Here is a 14,773-nt window from a genome sequence, read left to right on the forward strand (position 1 = left end):
GGTTAGGATGTAAATCTATAATCCACTTACATTTTTCCAGTTTCCAAGTATTTGTAATTTGTGATTTCAGTGTTGCGATCACTTTACTTTCTGGCGTTCTCTAATGACTTCGACCACAAACATTAGCCTCTCCCTGCAGGATCTAAACACTACTTTTGCCATTTTCTCCTTTGCATAAGAAACTCTTAAGCCTCTTAAAGCTCCTCCTTCCTACTCTTAACAGTTTTTCACCCAAGGGCCAAGATGTTTTGTGAATAAGTCTTAACTATAAGGGGAAATTCTTAGAAAACATAATTTTAAGAATTTTCTTAGAATTTCATCACTCGGAGCAAATCTTTGTATGAGGAAGCTTTATGAATATGGACCCAGATGGTTTCATCTAAATAATTGTTCAAAGTCCAAAGAGGTAAAACTCTGAAATCCTTCACAGAGAATGCTAGAGAGATAAAAGTACTATTATTATCTTTTTTCTTCTTTCCTTTGTAGGGGCCGACCACCCCTTTGGGAAGTACATAAATAAACTAAATTAGCTGTATATAAAGAGGTTAAAACTAGCTCCACCTCGTGCATTTTCAACTTTAAAATAAAGCTAATGCACTGATGAATCACTAATAATATTGCAATTTAATATATCACTCACAGGGGACAATTTCCTGGAAAACTTACTTTTAATTCAAGTGAATTAAGTTGATCTCAAACATTACAAAATAAGTAACTGATCAGATCAGAAATATCACACACTTCTCTTAACTCTTTTAATATAGGAGGAAAGACTGGAAAGGTTTATTCATTAAATGTACAAAGCTAGATTTGAGCAAAATGTCACGACAAAAGATGAATTTGTGACTTTTGGCTATAAAATAAAACATAATTGGATTCAATGGATTCGGCAGCTAGAGATTGGTATAGTTACTCTTCTCTACTATAAAAATGCACTGCGTTATAAGAAAATTACTTTTCGATCAGTGTATGACCTTAGATTCAAGTTCACAAAAGAAAGCAACGTAAAGAGGTAATGTCTCTTCTTTATGATCCATTTAATATTAAATCCATTTTAGATTATTTTATATCTCATTATTTTCAATCTTATTTACATTGCCTTGTTTTTCTCGTTTTACTACAAACTACTATTTATTTTGGGAAAAGCACCATGTGCAAATCTGTAGTACTTAATTACCAAGAAGCTACTGACCCACAGAGTCCCGGGGATCTTTTGCCCGCTTCAACCTTGCTCATGTAAAGTTCATGGCCTCAAACAAACTCCTTCCTCACCAGGACAAGATTATCCATCTTTGGGTCATTTTAGGAATTTAACAGAAGCAAAGTCAACATGAGGTCCATTATGAATTCCGGTCTCCAAACGTCAAACAATCTCTGCATTTGTCTCTATTACAGCAAGGTTCCCAAAGCATGTTTAAAAAGGTTATGTCTCTATAACTGCCATTTTAAAAGTGTGGGTTGCACAGTGGGAGTGAAAGAAATAAACAATGTACACAAAATGTGAATATTGGGAGGAAAACATGATATTTATTAGAAGAGGAAACATGAGGAATATGACAACGACGAGCTCCACAGCGCCGCAACATTAACCTTAACTTATATAAAGTCTATAAAGTGTAAGGATTCACTCCATTTCCTGAACCTCCTCCCCCCTTTGTCTGTCCACCCACCCGAGATCTTTTGCCAAATCCAATCTTCCGCCTCGGTGGGAATGTAGCTGCTCAGCATTCAACCAGCTAGAAGAAAAAATGAGAGGGGAGGAAAAATAAGTTTTGGGTGAATTACAGAGAAAATTAAACAAGCCATGACTAATAACATCATTTAAATGCTGGAACTGTCAAGAGCAACGGACGTAAAAACCAGACCGGTCCATCTTTCACCGTACTTGCACAATAACACAAACTGATTGAAGCAGCAGCAAATCTCGTGTTCTGTGGGGTACATTTTAAAGAGAGCATAGAGAACAGCTTCCGTTCCCCTTCGGAAAGGGCTGGCTGACAGCAAGGTAGAGCAGTGACAATATTCTTTATATAGCGTACACTTAAACTGATAATTAAAAAAAATATTTTAATGAAAAAGTGTCTAAAATATGTCTTGCTGCTGCCCCGTCCACAGAAGAACATTTATTTGCTGCTGTGCCGTAAATAGTCTGTTTGTGCAAACTGGGGTCGTGCTATACATTCTATAAATCTATACATTCACAGCTTTCAAAAAGTGAAAAATAAAAAGTAACTAAGGCATCATCGAGCACAGGATAGAATATTAAAAAAGGGAAATTTAGAGACAGAAATTGGCCCACATGAACATCTGCTATTGTTTTCCATCACAACAACCCCCGTGAGGAATAGAGACATCAGTATTCAAGGGAAAGTGCAGGCGACAGTCTGGATGCAAAATGTTTCCACTGTACAAAAATACCATGCGACTATAGAGCTCAGGAGGAAACTAATAGGTCAAGGAGGAAGAGAGGAAGAGAGGATTCAAGGGCGAATCCTCAAAAGCCAGTCGCAGGAGTGTTCAGAGGCAGAGCTTCCAAAAAGTCAGTAATTACAGGAGGAGAAAATCATTACTTTAAGAGTTTTTTTCCACAACTCCCATCGTTTCAGAATCAGGAATATTTCTATGCAACAGAACGTAAGTAAGAAAGTATTGTAAGTCCACGCCTATGGAACAAAAATTATGTAAAAAGACACTTTTGGGAGCAGCAGAAACAAAAGGCCGAATTCAAAACATTTTAGAAAAAGGATTTCAGCACACATCACATCTTTAACTTTCAATGTCACAGATACAAATAAAAAAAGGAAAGTATATTTGTCCACCCGGCCTCTGAACTCTGGTGCGAGAAAGAACATTTCCCATTTCTAAAACAAACTTCACATTAGCTGGATAAAATAAAAAGTGCTTCAACAAGTGCTCTACATTTCAATACAACATTCTTATGCCAACACTTTCTATGCCCATGTCTATAATGCATTATAATATAGTTATAATAAAAATAATCTGATTATAGAACTGTATATTTATAAGCACTCTTATACATATTTATAATGCTTTATAACAATAACACAATATAAAGCACTTTATGACTTCAGTTCAAGTGTGATAATACTTCATAAAAGCTGGTCATTCACTGACATTTGTGTAGCAAGGATCATATTGTTTTAGAATTCACAGCAATTGCATACAACATTAACCGTGATATTTATAAAATGACATATTGCTGTTAATACACGCGTGATAATATAGTGTAAATAATCCAGCGCCTCTTTAAATCATTTCTGTTTCTTTCACACAAATGAGAGCAAATAAGATTTTTGCCAAAAAAAAAGACAAAACACTAAAAGTTAAAGATGAATTTGACTGAAAGCATAATCGTTCTTGAAATTTATGATCTATAATATCTTCATCGTGAATTCTTTTGGCCACGATAATCGTGAGGAGTAGATTGAAGGACTTTTATTTGCACTGGGCATGCACATGAGGGAAAATACCCTCAGAAAGTAAAAGTCACACTGAATCTAAAAACATGCATCATGACTGTTTACGAGAAACCGAGTTATGACTAGAAAAAGTCCTCCAACATTTGACGTACATTTTCGGGCGCCAACCATTATAATGTACCTTCATGAGTGTCGATACTGAAAAGACTGAGATTCATTATTATTCCGTATTTCTCAATCAATAAATGATAAGCTAATTACAAATGTTGGATTTAAGGTTTCATTAAATACTTTGTTTAAGCTAACAGTTCAGCAATAACGTCATGCATCATGTTCTTTTAGCTCAGAGCGGTTAAATGGTCCTAATGAAGACCAACAAATCCAAACAATTAAAGAATGTTAACGGCCACTGAAAATGAAAGGTTACACGATGCATGCCTGTTGCTTCCAACATATTTTACCTTTAAGGAATTACAAGAGGAGGAAATGTAGGCGATAGGAAAGACAGGAGTTCTACTGCACAGTGTGTGCATGAGAATCAGAGGAAGAGCAACGTTATCGATTAAACAAGAGCAAACCTGTCCAGCGAAGGCAAACAATATGCAACCAACGTCAATATTTTCTAATTCCTACGTTAAACCAAAGGCAGAAGCAGCGTAGAGCTCAGCTCGTCAGTTCTACAAGCTCCTCTTTCAGACTTGACTTGATGAAGAGAAACACAAATTCAACTTTAAATCCTTTGTTTCTACAACAGGGATAACAATGGTGGAACGTTGTGAATTTCTTGAATAGTTGAGGCCACATTGAGTCTCCATCTTCCATGTTTTACACTGCAAAGTTACATTTTGTTGCCACTGTGACACTTGATCAACTCTTGTATAATCTCCAGCTTGAAGGGGGGAAAAGAACCCGTCTGAGGGAATACGGGAAGGATGAGAAAGGGTTTTAAATGAAGAACACTTGGTCTTTACAGGCTACGGCACGGGCGGGGACTTCTGTGACAGCAGAGAAGGCAGCTACGATGGAGGCGAAGACGACGTCTGGGCTCAGGGCGGCGTTGACGGACGTGTGCAGGTCCCTGGCACTGTAGTACTTCACCAGAGGGACGGTCTGCCGGTGGTAGGCTTCCAGACGGGAGTGCAGCGTCGTCTCGTTGTCGTCGCTGCGGCGGATGAGCGGTTCGCCTGTCAGCTGAGTGTAGACAAGAGCGGAGGAAACGCATGAGAATACAGACAAAGAAAGAAAACCAACTGAGATGGTGAAACCTGGACAACAGTGCGTACAGTTTCGGGTCAATGCTCAGATTGCGTCAAAGCACTTAAGTCTGAAGCTGGCTTATTGTCTCCAATTTGGCAGTGATTTTAGGTAGGTGGCAGTTTAGCCAAAAGTGATTTCTAAGTGGGTTGATAGTTAAACTACTTACATCATCCTTCATTGGCTCTTTGGGAGGGTTGAACTCCTCGTGGTAGGAGCGGCCACTTGGCTGATGAATTAGTCTGGAGAAATGGAGGGGAGACGGTGAGAGGAGGACAGGATAAGGACGGAAAAGACATCAGAGTTAGAGCAGAGGAGGACAGATGAGGGTTAGATAGCCAGGGTGACTCACTAACTGCTTAACTGTCCTTTCATCGTCCCACATGCTGCCCTTGTCCCACTTGAAGCTTGTAAAAAGGCAGCAGCTGGCCGCCTCCTCGTCCTCACAAAAGGACCCCCGCAGACAGAAAGATGGCTTTCTGCAAACTAACTGTCTTCTATTCAGTGTGGCGTACGAATAATGTGAAGTGTGTTTTGTGAAGAAAGGAGGACAAACGCTGGGCTGCTGCAATAACAGACTCTAATAAAAGATTTCACAACACACATTTCCTCAAAGCGCAGACACGTGTTCATCATGAAGGAACACGTCTGCCTGCTCAATGTGTGGCTCAGCAAAAATCAGAGCACAGCATGTTCTATTTACCCGTTTCAAAACTGTTACGTAAAGAATGATTTGTTGCACATTGGAGGATGGAGAGATGGAAAAAACAACACACTGCCAATTAAGTTGTTAGAAGTATTTCTTTTCTCTTCAGGCTTCAACCTTTAGAGGCAACATAAATGAGTCGGTTCCAGGTCAAGCCAGAAAGTGGCACAGCTAAATTTATCAGAGCATGTTTGCAGGATAGGTGGAGCTTCGGGCTTGGTGATGTGCAGGTTGTGCAGCCACTGTCACTGAGGTGGCGCCTGGCTGGGGAACCTGTGCAATAACACTAATATGTGTAACCGTTCTGGCAAAAATAATTGCCAGACATCTGAAGCCTCTTTCACACATAGCTCCTGGTAAATTACTGTGATGACCTTTTCAGACAACACTAGCGATTTGTACTATTCGCACATGCACTACATTCCGGAACATTTCCATCTTGTGCCTTTTCACACATGCCATGGCAATGATGCAAACAAGGTCATGTTTTAAAATGTATAATCATGGGAAAAATAGGGTGCGCAACCACAACCCCGGATGTGTGGATAGTGAGTTTACGCGTTTATCTGTGGGACTGTAGAGGAACAGGTCCTGTCCTGTTGAAATGTCGCAAATTTCCAAGTTCAACAAAGTTAAATTTTGTCTTGATGAATGCTGGTGTGGCTTTGTTGCAGAAATAGTTATGAACAACATTAACGTTCTAACAGAACCGTGTGTCCTCATCAGATAAAAATTGTAATGGTTTCTTACACCCAATAGTGAGGTTACTTTTGCATCATACCATTATCTGTGTTTTTCCCCACTCATTGTGTTATGAGCCGTAGCTACATTCTAATATTCACACAAGTTTTTAGTTCTACACACGTGTCCCTTTGGAGACTGAGCAGCTGTGGCCTTCATGGGCTTCTTTAAAGATTCAACCTGCGACCTTCCAGCTGCAGGACGCTCTTAGGCCACCTCCTCTGTTAAACGCATGCTTTCACGCTCCACTTCTCTCCAGCATTATCTCACTGTTCCAGACTCTTCTGTTCACATGAATCAGTCTACCTACCCGGGAGGATTTAACACGCAGACAGAATGAGGAGCTTCTGAGTCAAAAGGAAAAGCACCATCCTCAGAACTCATTAACCACTGTTGTGCTTGGGAAATAAAACAGATTGGATCCTTCCTCTGGTCTGAAATAATTAATTATCCTACCTGCCACAGATCCTGCGGACCAACAAAGAGTCATCAACGGCAAACTCAATCACAGAGTCCAGGCTCTCGTGTCTCTTGTCCAACAAGTCGTCCAGCTGCAAGAGACAGACACGGAGGGATTCAAACATACGATATGACTGATTTCTATTGTTCAGTATTTAAAAAAGCTTTCTTTCTTTTCCATTTTTCGCTAATGTTATGACTCAGATTAAATAAAAACATCAGCTGAACTTCTGAAATGTTAAATAATATAAAAATGTATTACTGTTGCCGAGTGAAAAATGTAAAATTCTCAAATAGTAAATGTTTGCATTTATTTTTACTTTACAATTGGCCTCTCTTTCAACTGTTCTCTCACACACACACACACACACACACTTTTGACTACCAACGTTTATTTTAGAAATAACTAGTTTTGTTTCACCACCATGCATTTCATCAAACGTGTGTCAAAGTGATGTCAGCGGTCTTGCCTGTATTGTAGCCTCTCTTTAAGTTCGTAAAGACTTTAGTGTAAACTGTGACAGTAAGCTATGCATTGCACTTAGAATTAAAACTTAAATTAGGTAAAAGGAGTTCGATATATTAGAAAATATGATTATTTACTTTCTTGTAGAGTTAGATGAGAAGATCGATACCACTCATGTGGATTGCGTATGGAGCGAGAGCCAGGACTTAGCTTAGCATAACGACTGGAAAGCGGAGGGATAACGCTCGCCTGGCTCTCACTAACATGAACCTAACGGGACAATAATAACAACACACTGCCTCCCGTTTGTTTAATCTGTACAAAAACCAAAATGAAGAAAGGAAAGTTGTGGTTTAAGGGGGGGTTACATCCTAAACCCTTTTCTCTCTGGGCGCAGTCATTTCCTGTTTGTTCGTCTGGCAGGAAAACAAACGGGCACATTTTCTAAAATGTAAAACTATTGTTGTATTTTCTTTATTAAATTCCACTCAGTAGTTTGTTTCACATGATAACAGCAGAAAGCTACAGCATCAATTTAAACGCTCACCATCTCTGCTTGTTTGACTGTGCGAGGGAATCCGTCCAACAGGAAGCCGTTCTTGCAGGGCGGCGAGTCCAGGTTCTTCTCTATGAGCTCCACGACCATGTCGTCACTGACCTGCAGGAGAGCAGAGGATCATCCATTCATTCACTGGAATCTCCTGCATCCTGCAGAGCTAGAGACGTTTATTGACCGCAGTGAAAATGTTTTTGAAAGTCTTAGCCCTAACAAATATGGATTAAAAAAAGAATAATTTGTGGATTACATCCATCTTTATCTGCAACTGTGGAGAAATACCAGCATTAAACAATGAATAGAGAAGCAAAAACAAAAAAGGGAGTTGCACAGAATTTGAATGTCATCCATATGAAGGAAACTATTCGGTCCAGGCTGAATTAATGCCGTCATTTAACACGATTCTGCTTTATGCAGATTAGTAAGAGTGCTACTATTCTCCATATACGGCTGAGCTGCAACCAATGGACATTTCTCAGACATTTCGCCGTCTTACACTTGTTGCACGCTTATGTTTTAAAAAGACATTTTAGCATGAGACATGCAGCTATGTGGGACTGAACACAAAGGGCTGTAAAGTCAACATAGAGCCTCACAGAGGGCTGAAGGAGCAGAGAAAGAAAAGTACACACAGATCAAGAGAAGCGGATGAGCAGAAGCGTTACCAGTTTGCCAGCATCCATGGTCTTCTTGAGCCTCTTGCCGAGCTCCGAGCCTGAAGCCACCATCGCCCTCAACATGTCTCCAGTGGCCAGGTGGCAAACACAGTACTGCTCTGCTAGCCGAGGGGCCTGCAGGGAGAGGGAGAGAGATTAATGAATTGTTAAAGTTTTAAATGATCACAACAGACCTGACAGATGAAGAAAATGTTTGGCAGTGGATTTGAGCTTTGTTCTACCCACTGCCAGTGGACGTCTGCCAGAGAGCCAACCACCTGCATCGTTGGCTGATAAAGGATGAAAGCAGTTTGTGTATTTTGGCTGCGAGACCAAAACGTTTTTCAGCAGCAGAGATTTAGAGTTGCCGAGGCCAAGCCCCATCTCTGGTATATTCAGCTGTAGAGCTGAACCCTTAGTCCAAAACTATTGGCAACTACTTTGTCATTTTTCAAGCAGAAATGGTGACAGTTCCAATATTCTCTGACTCCAGCCTCCCAATGAGCATTTCCTGCTTTTCTTTGTAAGACACATCAGTGTATCATTTATATTTTTGGGTACTTGGACTTTTGGACAAACAAAACAAGACATTTTTTGATGTCAAGTTTAGCTTTTAGAATGTCCATTGTTTGACGTGTCAGACAAAACGATCATTTGAAAAAGTTATCTGCAGATGTATCGATTATGACAACAGTCGGCACACACACACACACACACACACACACACACACTTGATGTAAGGACACAACTGAACAAAATATATAACATAGGTCTAGTCGTTTTAAAACCTTTCAACGCAGAAAAGTATTATACCTTTAAAAAGGTATTTTAGGGTGGAGTAAAGTATAAAACTGTAGGATAATCCAATTCTTTGCTGTCAAATTGAACTCTTACTATGTTTGAAAAAGAAACAAGTCTAAAAATGCTACTTCAAAGCTCTGTAGAGGATGCTATAACTACAGAGGCACCTACTTGTTTGATTGCGTTTGATTCTTCATCCACTAATAGGAAACGTGAGCTGAGATTAGACAGTGAGAGATTAGTTTGTGCATTAGGAAGAAGTACTTAAATATGTTGCATATTGCTTCGCCTGCAATACAGCATGGAAGCAAGCAACATGCAATACAATTAAGGATGCACAATACTGTGTATCGTTTTTTTTGCAGCGGCCGGTCAATGAACTTGCTACATTTGTTTTAATTGTGGTCTTTTCGTCCATTTATTTTAGTGGAGCAACTTCAAGTTTTTGTGTCCTACAAAGTTGCACCACAAATTTAAGTGTGAAACTGTTTCCTGATGAAACTGGATTATTACAGGCAAAAGGGCAACAAAGTGTCTTAAAGGACACGTCTAAAAATGCTCGTACTCGTATCCGTCTTAAAATGGTATTCTGTAGATTTTAGGATAGATCCTTAACACGCATCAATATCATTCTTAGAAGACCAGCTGATCTTCCTGCAGCACTGGTTCAGATCCTGGTAAACTATTATGATTGATTTCAGACCCTGGTGATGGGCATTTAAGCATTTATTTTTTTAATTTGATCAATTAAATGATTTAAGTTTTTTTCCTCATATGCCACTGTGGCAGAAAATTCTACCGGCCACTCCTGAAATCTATGTGGGACCAGCCTGTAGAAATATGAATTATATATCATGTGACCTTAAAATTTTGGAATTGCTTTTTTTAAATAATATTTTTTTTAATATAAAAAAATGTAAACTTATCAGCCATGTCGGTAGCAGTTGACCACATTTTTTTACCTGCCACAGCCCAAATGTTCCCGGTGTTTGACAGGTGGAGGGTGCCAATTTAATTCCCTGTCCTGCACAATTTCCCAGGACCAAATATCAAGTCTTTAAATCATTCATTTTGTCGGACCAACAATCAACAACCCAAAGATATTGAATTTATAATGATAAAAAAAAAAAGCAGGAAACTATTTTCTGTTGATAAAGGCCCCGTCACACATATCCGTATGACAGAAACGTACGCCGGCGTATATGAAGATCTGTCAGAGTCCAAATACGTCCAACTTTTCATCGGATCGGAAAAGTGAACATATACAGATACGCATGTCTAACCTATTGATATCGTATCACTTACTTATACAAAACGTATCAGACGAATACCCAACGAATGCATAACTTATACAAAATATCTGCAACACGCTGGTTTACGCTGATATAAGGTAAGGTACAAGTAGTATTCGTTAAGAGCTCGCTGTGTTACGCTGGGGTGAGTTGTTGAACGGACGTACACAACGTGTGCTTCATAAGTTATGCAGACGTTACACATAAGTTACGTTACGTTAGACATATGTGAATACTGAATACGTACGTGAATACTTACCTACGTAAATATAGTACGTAAATACCTACGTGACTACGTTAGAGGTACGTGAGATATAGGCTACGTCGGCTGCCGGTGAACCCTACTGCCAATATATTGATAACGAGTGGATAACCTATTCGTAACCTATGTTAAGATTATCCCTGACGACGGAGTAACTTATTAAACGTGTTTCTACAGTACAGCTAACGTTCAGCTGGCGTTTTGGGAGCTTATTGGGGTTTGAATATAGTATATAGGGTCCCTGTGAGTAGCACATCTTGATGAATACATCAACCCATCATCAGAGAGCATGGAAGATGCTGAGAGGCTGAGACAAGAGTACATTCTAGCCCAGGGGTGGCCAACCAGTCAGAGGTTAAGAGCCAAAAATGTTACTATGTTACTGCAAAGAGCCACATCATACACAGTCACATATGCGCACCCCCCTCTCCTTCTCTCTTTTGTTCTCAGCCTTTTCCTGTGCTCCCTCACTCTCTTCCTCCCCTCTCTCACAGACTAAAACCACACACACACACACACACACACATTCAGAGGCCAGTTATTATCAACAATGAACATTGTGTCTCACACACAAACTCTCAGTAAAAAAATGTGAAAAGTGTTTTATCTTCCTATGCATGTTGCTTCTTTAAATTAGTGGGACTTCTGACATTCCTTGCCTTGAACAATCCTCCTCAAATCTGACTTGTATTCCGCAATTCTTTCACGTGTGTCAGTCAGAGCAGATCGATACTTTGATTGCACGCGTTTCAGGGTAGAACACACCGACTCACAGACGTACGTTGACTCAAACATTGATAGTAGCTTGAGCGCAGCCCGTTTGACATTGGGATATTTTTCCATTGGCACAGTTTTCCAGAACTCAAGGGTCCCTTCCCTCAGAACAGGTTTCAGTCAGTCTTCCTCAGAAAGTTCAATCATCTCCAACTGGGCCATCGCCTCGTCCGTGACTAGCAGGGCTTTCAAACAGTCCGTCTCAGCATTAAAAGGGTCGACGAGGAACGTAATCTGTGACCTTTTCAGTTGTAAATCATGGAACCGGGTCGCAAAATTTTCGTGCAGGGTTTCAACCAATGTTGCATATCGGGCTGTTTGCTTGTCCGCTTGCTTTTAGCAGAGAGGGAAAATGAGCTAATTCTCCCTTTTGAAGAAGTGTCTTTTCGTTTTTGTTAAACGCAAATGCACTAGGTCAGGCAGCATTTCTATATGAACTCCCCCACTCTACTAAAAACATCCTATGTTCGTCTTCATATTTTCGCTTAGCTGTGCAATTTTAGGATCAAACTCAGATAGTGTTTACTCTACGATAGGTTTTTCCCCCCCTTGAAGGTGATTGGTTCACTGCATCGCAGGCATTTTTGTGATTGGCTCTTGGGCCACATCAAAATAAGACGCGCTGCCATGCTCTCATACTGACACACACACACACACACACACACACACACACACACACACACACACACACACACACACACACACACACACACACACACACACGAAGAGCCGCATGAAACTGGGCAAAGAGCCACATGCGGCTCGAGAGCCACGGGTTGGCCACCCCTGTTCTAGCAGTCACTGAAGATCAATAAAACATGAGACATGCAGCCATGTGGGACTGAACATGAAAGGCTGTAAAGTCAACAGAGCCTCAAAGAAAAATACACACAGATCAAGAGAAGCGGATGGACATTGGGATTGGGCCGAGGCTTCAAAACTGTAGTGCCCAAACCAATGGGTGACTTAAATACAGTTAAAACCCTTCCCATTATCCTTTTTTTCAAACAATACAATAATAAATACAATAAACCATTTCCTTCTTAATAACTAAATACATTATAATATGTATAGTAACAAATATGTACATTAACATGTTGGGAGAAAATTATCTAAGTATCTAAAAAAAGTTAAACTGTTTTAATTTCCTGTGAATCAGCATCAGAAAACAACCTGACGTGGTCATCACACATCTCCACCTGACTATATTTCTTAAGGAAAGGCTAAGTTCTTGCTAACTTTTACAGAAGAGCAATAAAAAGCATCTGACTGGAAATTAAAAACTGATATGGGATGTGCTCGGCCCAGGAAAGGAGGGCTCTGCAGCGAGTGGATAAAACCGTCTAGAACATCATTGGTACCAATCTGGCGAGCATCAGTGATATCGGAGAAAAGAGGTGCCTTCGAAGAGGATGGAACTATAACTGCATTTTGTTGTACAAAGACAATAAATTATCCTTTTGCTCTGTTACGTGAGTGGTATAAAAATTAAATAAAAACACAACAGGGGACAAAAGCTAACTTGAGACACCAGAGTATTAAAACTGCTCAATTCAGACACACCTGTGTTCCTACATACATATGTTTTAATGTCAAACTGTCCAATTATATAAAGCTTTCTGTAAGTTCTCAGTCCTGGAAACAAAATACTTATTTGTGTATTTAAATACAAAAAGCTCAGAATATCAGCTTAATACCTTGGAAAAGTCTTATTTTGTGCAACACAATTTATTGTAGAAAATAAATTAAATTGCTGCACTGAACCTTAGTGCTTACAAAATATGTATTCGTTTTTTAAACAACCTGAAATGTTTAAATTTTAAATATACAGTTATATTAGGGCATACACTGTAACTTATAAGCAGACATCGACCACAACTTAATGAAACTATAATGTGGCTTTAAGGAGGTAAAAATCATCACTTTTGTAATATCTGAAACACAATTGAATACTGAATGAAGAGATAACTTGTTGCAATTAACCTTTATTTTGCTCTGTGTAACCGAAGTGCTACAGAAATAACATAACAACACAACAGGTGACAAAACTGTTGACACTGGGGTACTAAACCAGCTCAACTTCACAGAACTGCAGGCATACATACATATTACATAGATATTTCTTAATGTCTCGGATACTGAATGAGGTTGTTGTAGTAGTTAATTTCATTATAAAATAGACGAACATATTTAGGAATAAAACGCATCTTGACACACAGTTTTTTTTTCTGAGAGTTGTAGTCATAAACAGAACCAGGTAAAGCCAGGTAGGTTAGCATTAGCATTAGCATTAGCTCGTACTAATACTGGCCATGCGCTAACGGCTAACAGCTAGCTCCGTTAGCTCCCTGTCTCTCACCTGAGTCCCCTTCCCGGCTCCGGGTGGTCCAAGCAGGATGGCACGGATCCCCTCCTGCACATCGGCTATCGCCTCCTTCAGTTGCGTGCTGGGGGCCATGTCTGGAGCAGGCGACCAGCAGGGCAGAAACTTTAATAAAGTCTGTCTGTGTTGTCCTACTGACACTTCAGACAAGTTCAGAGAGGAAAGGAAACGTCTCCGCCTCCTTCTTCGGTTTTACGGCGGGTGGGAACCACAGTTAAGGTGCATGACCGCCACCTACTGTGTTGGAGTTTGGACCAGAATTATCTAGCCCCCTAAAAAAAGAAAAAGAAATGAGGAATACACTTTACTGAACATCAGCTCATCCAAACATCCAGGGTGGTGTTACACTGGTGACGGTCCGGTCGGGATATAGACTTCAGACTTCATGTTGGGTCTCTAGCTCCTCTCTCACTGCTCCATGCAAAACATTCCCTTTTGGCCCTTTCTCTCTGCCAACATGGGAGAAGTATCTTTGTAGTTGGATGTCGATCTTCAGACTGCCCTTGAAGATTTGCAGAGTAATGCATCATTAACTGTTTGCGTCTAATAGGTAACAGCATTTCACCAGCCTCAACCTGCAGAGCGGACATTGGAGTAGATTTAAAAGCACCACAACCTTGAGCTTGAACAACCTCCAACTTTTTTTGTTATGAAGTTGCAGCTAAACCATAAGCAACACACCCATAACACTGATCTAATCAGAGATACATTGATAAAACTGCATCCCCACGAATATGACCACTTTTCAACCACTGCCTCTTGTATTTTTCCCATAATATGATTGCTGTTCTTTCCTCTTTTCCACAAGGCCCCGTCATCGGCACACAATGACCGTCCAATATCACCCTGAACTTTACAAAAAACATCGTCTGTCATAATGGAAAAGATAATTGTGCTCATGATAGTGCCCTGAGGAGTATCGTTTTCTACCAAACATCTTCCCGATAAGGCTGGCACAATTCTGACTTGTATAAATCTATCAA

The 14,773-nt window shown here is 40.0% G+C and overlaps 1 protein-coding gene across 1 annotated transcript; it reads right to left on the reverse strand.

Annotated features, from left to right (window-relative positions):
• Positions 1–1,499: 1,499 nt before the first annotated feature.
• On the reverse strand, positions 1,500–14,092 carry ak2 (adenylate kinase 2). Its single transcript, XM_029442733.1, has 7 exons — positions 13,767–14,092; positions 8,288–8,413; positions 7,614–7,724; positions 6,598–6,692; positions 4,864–4,936; positions 4,412–4,631; positions 1,500–1,736 (listed from the first exon to the last, which is right to left on the reverse strand). The coding sequence occupies exons 1-7, from the start codon at positions 13,863–13,865 to the stop codon at positions 1,729–1,731; spliced, it is 732 nt and encodes a 243-aa protein (XP_029298593.1). The 5' UTR covers positions 13,866–14,092; the 3' UTR covers positions 1,500–1,728.
• Positions 14,093–14,773: the final 681 nt, after the last annotated feature.

Source organism: Cottoperca gobio, chromosome 11, assembly GCF_900634415.1.
Source record: "Cottoperca gobio chromosome 11, fCotGob3.1, whole genome shotgun sequence".
In the NCBI taxonomy this organism is placed as follows: Eukaryota; Metazoa; Chordata; class Actinopteri; order Perciformes; family Bovichtidae; genus Cottoperca; species Cottoperca gobio.

Excerpts from the sequence above, each read along its gene's own strand:
- ak2 (XM_029442733.1), bottom strand. The coding sequence starts at position 13,865 with ATGGCCCCCAGCACGCAACTGAAGGAGGCGATAGCCGATGTGCAGGAG. Across the intron at positions 8,414-13,766 it reads GAGCCGGGAAGGGGACTCAG|GCCCCTCGGCTAGCAGAGCA; the intron begins GTGAGAGACAGG and ends CTCTCCCTGCAG. Across the intron at positions 4,937-6,597 it reads GTCCGCAGGATCTGTGGCAG|ACTAATTCATCAGCCAAGTG; the intron begins GTAGGATAATTA and ends CCATTTCTCCAG.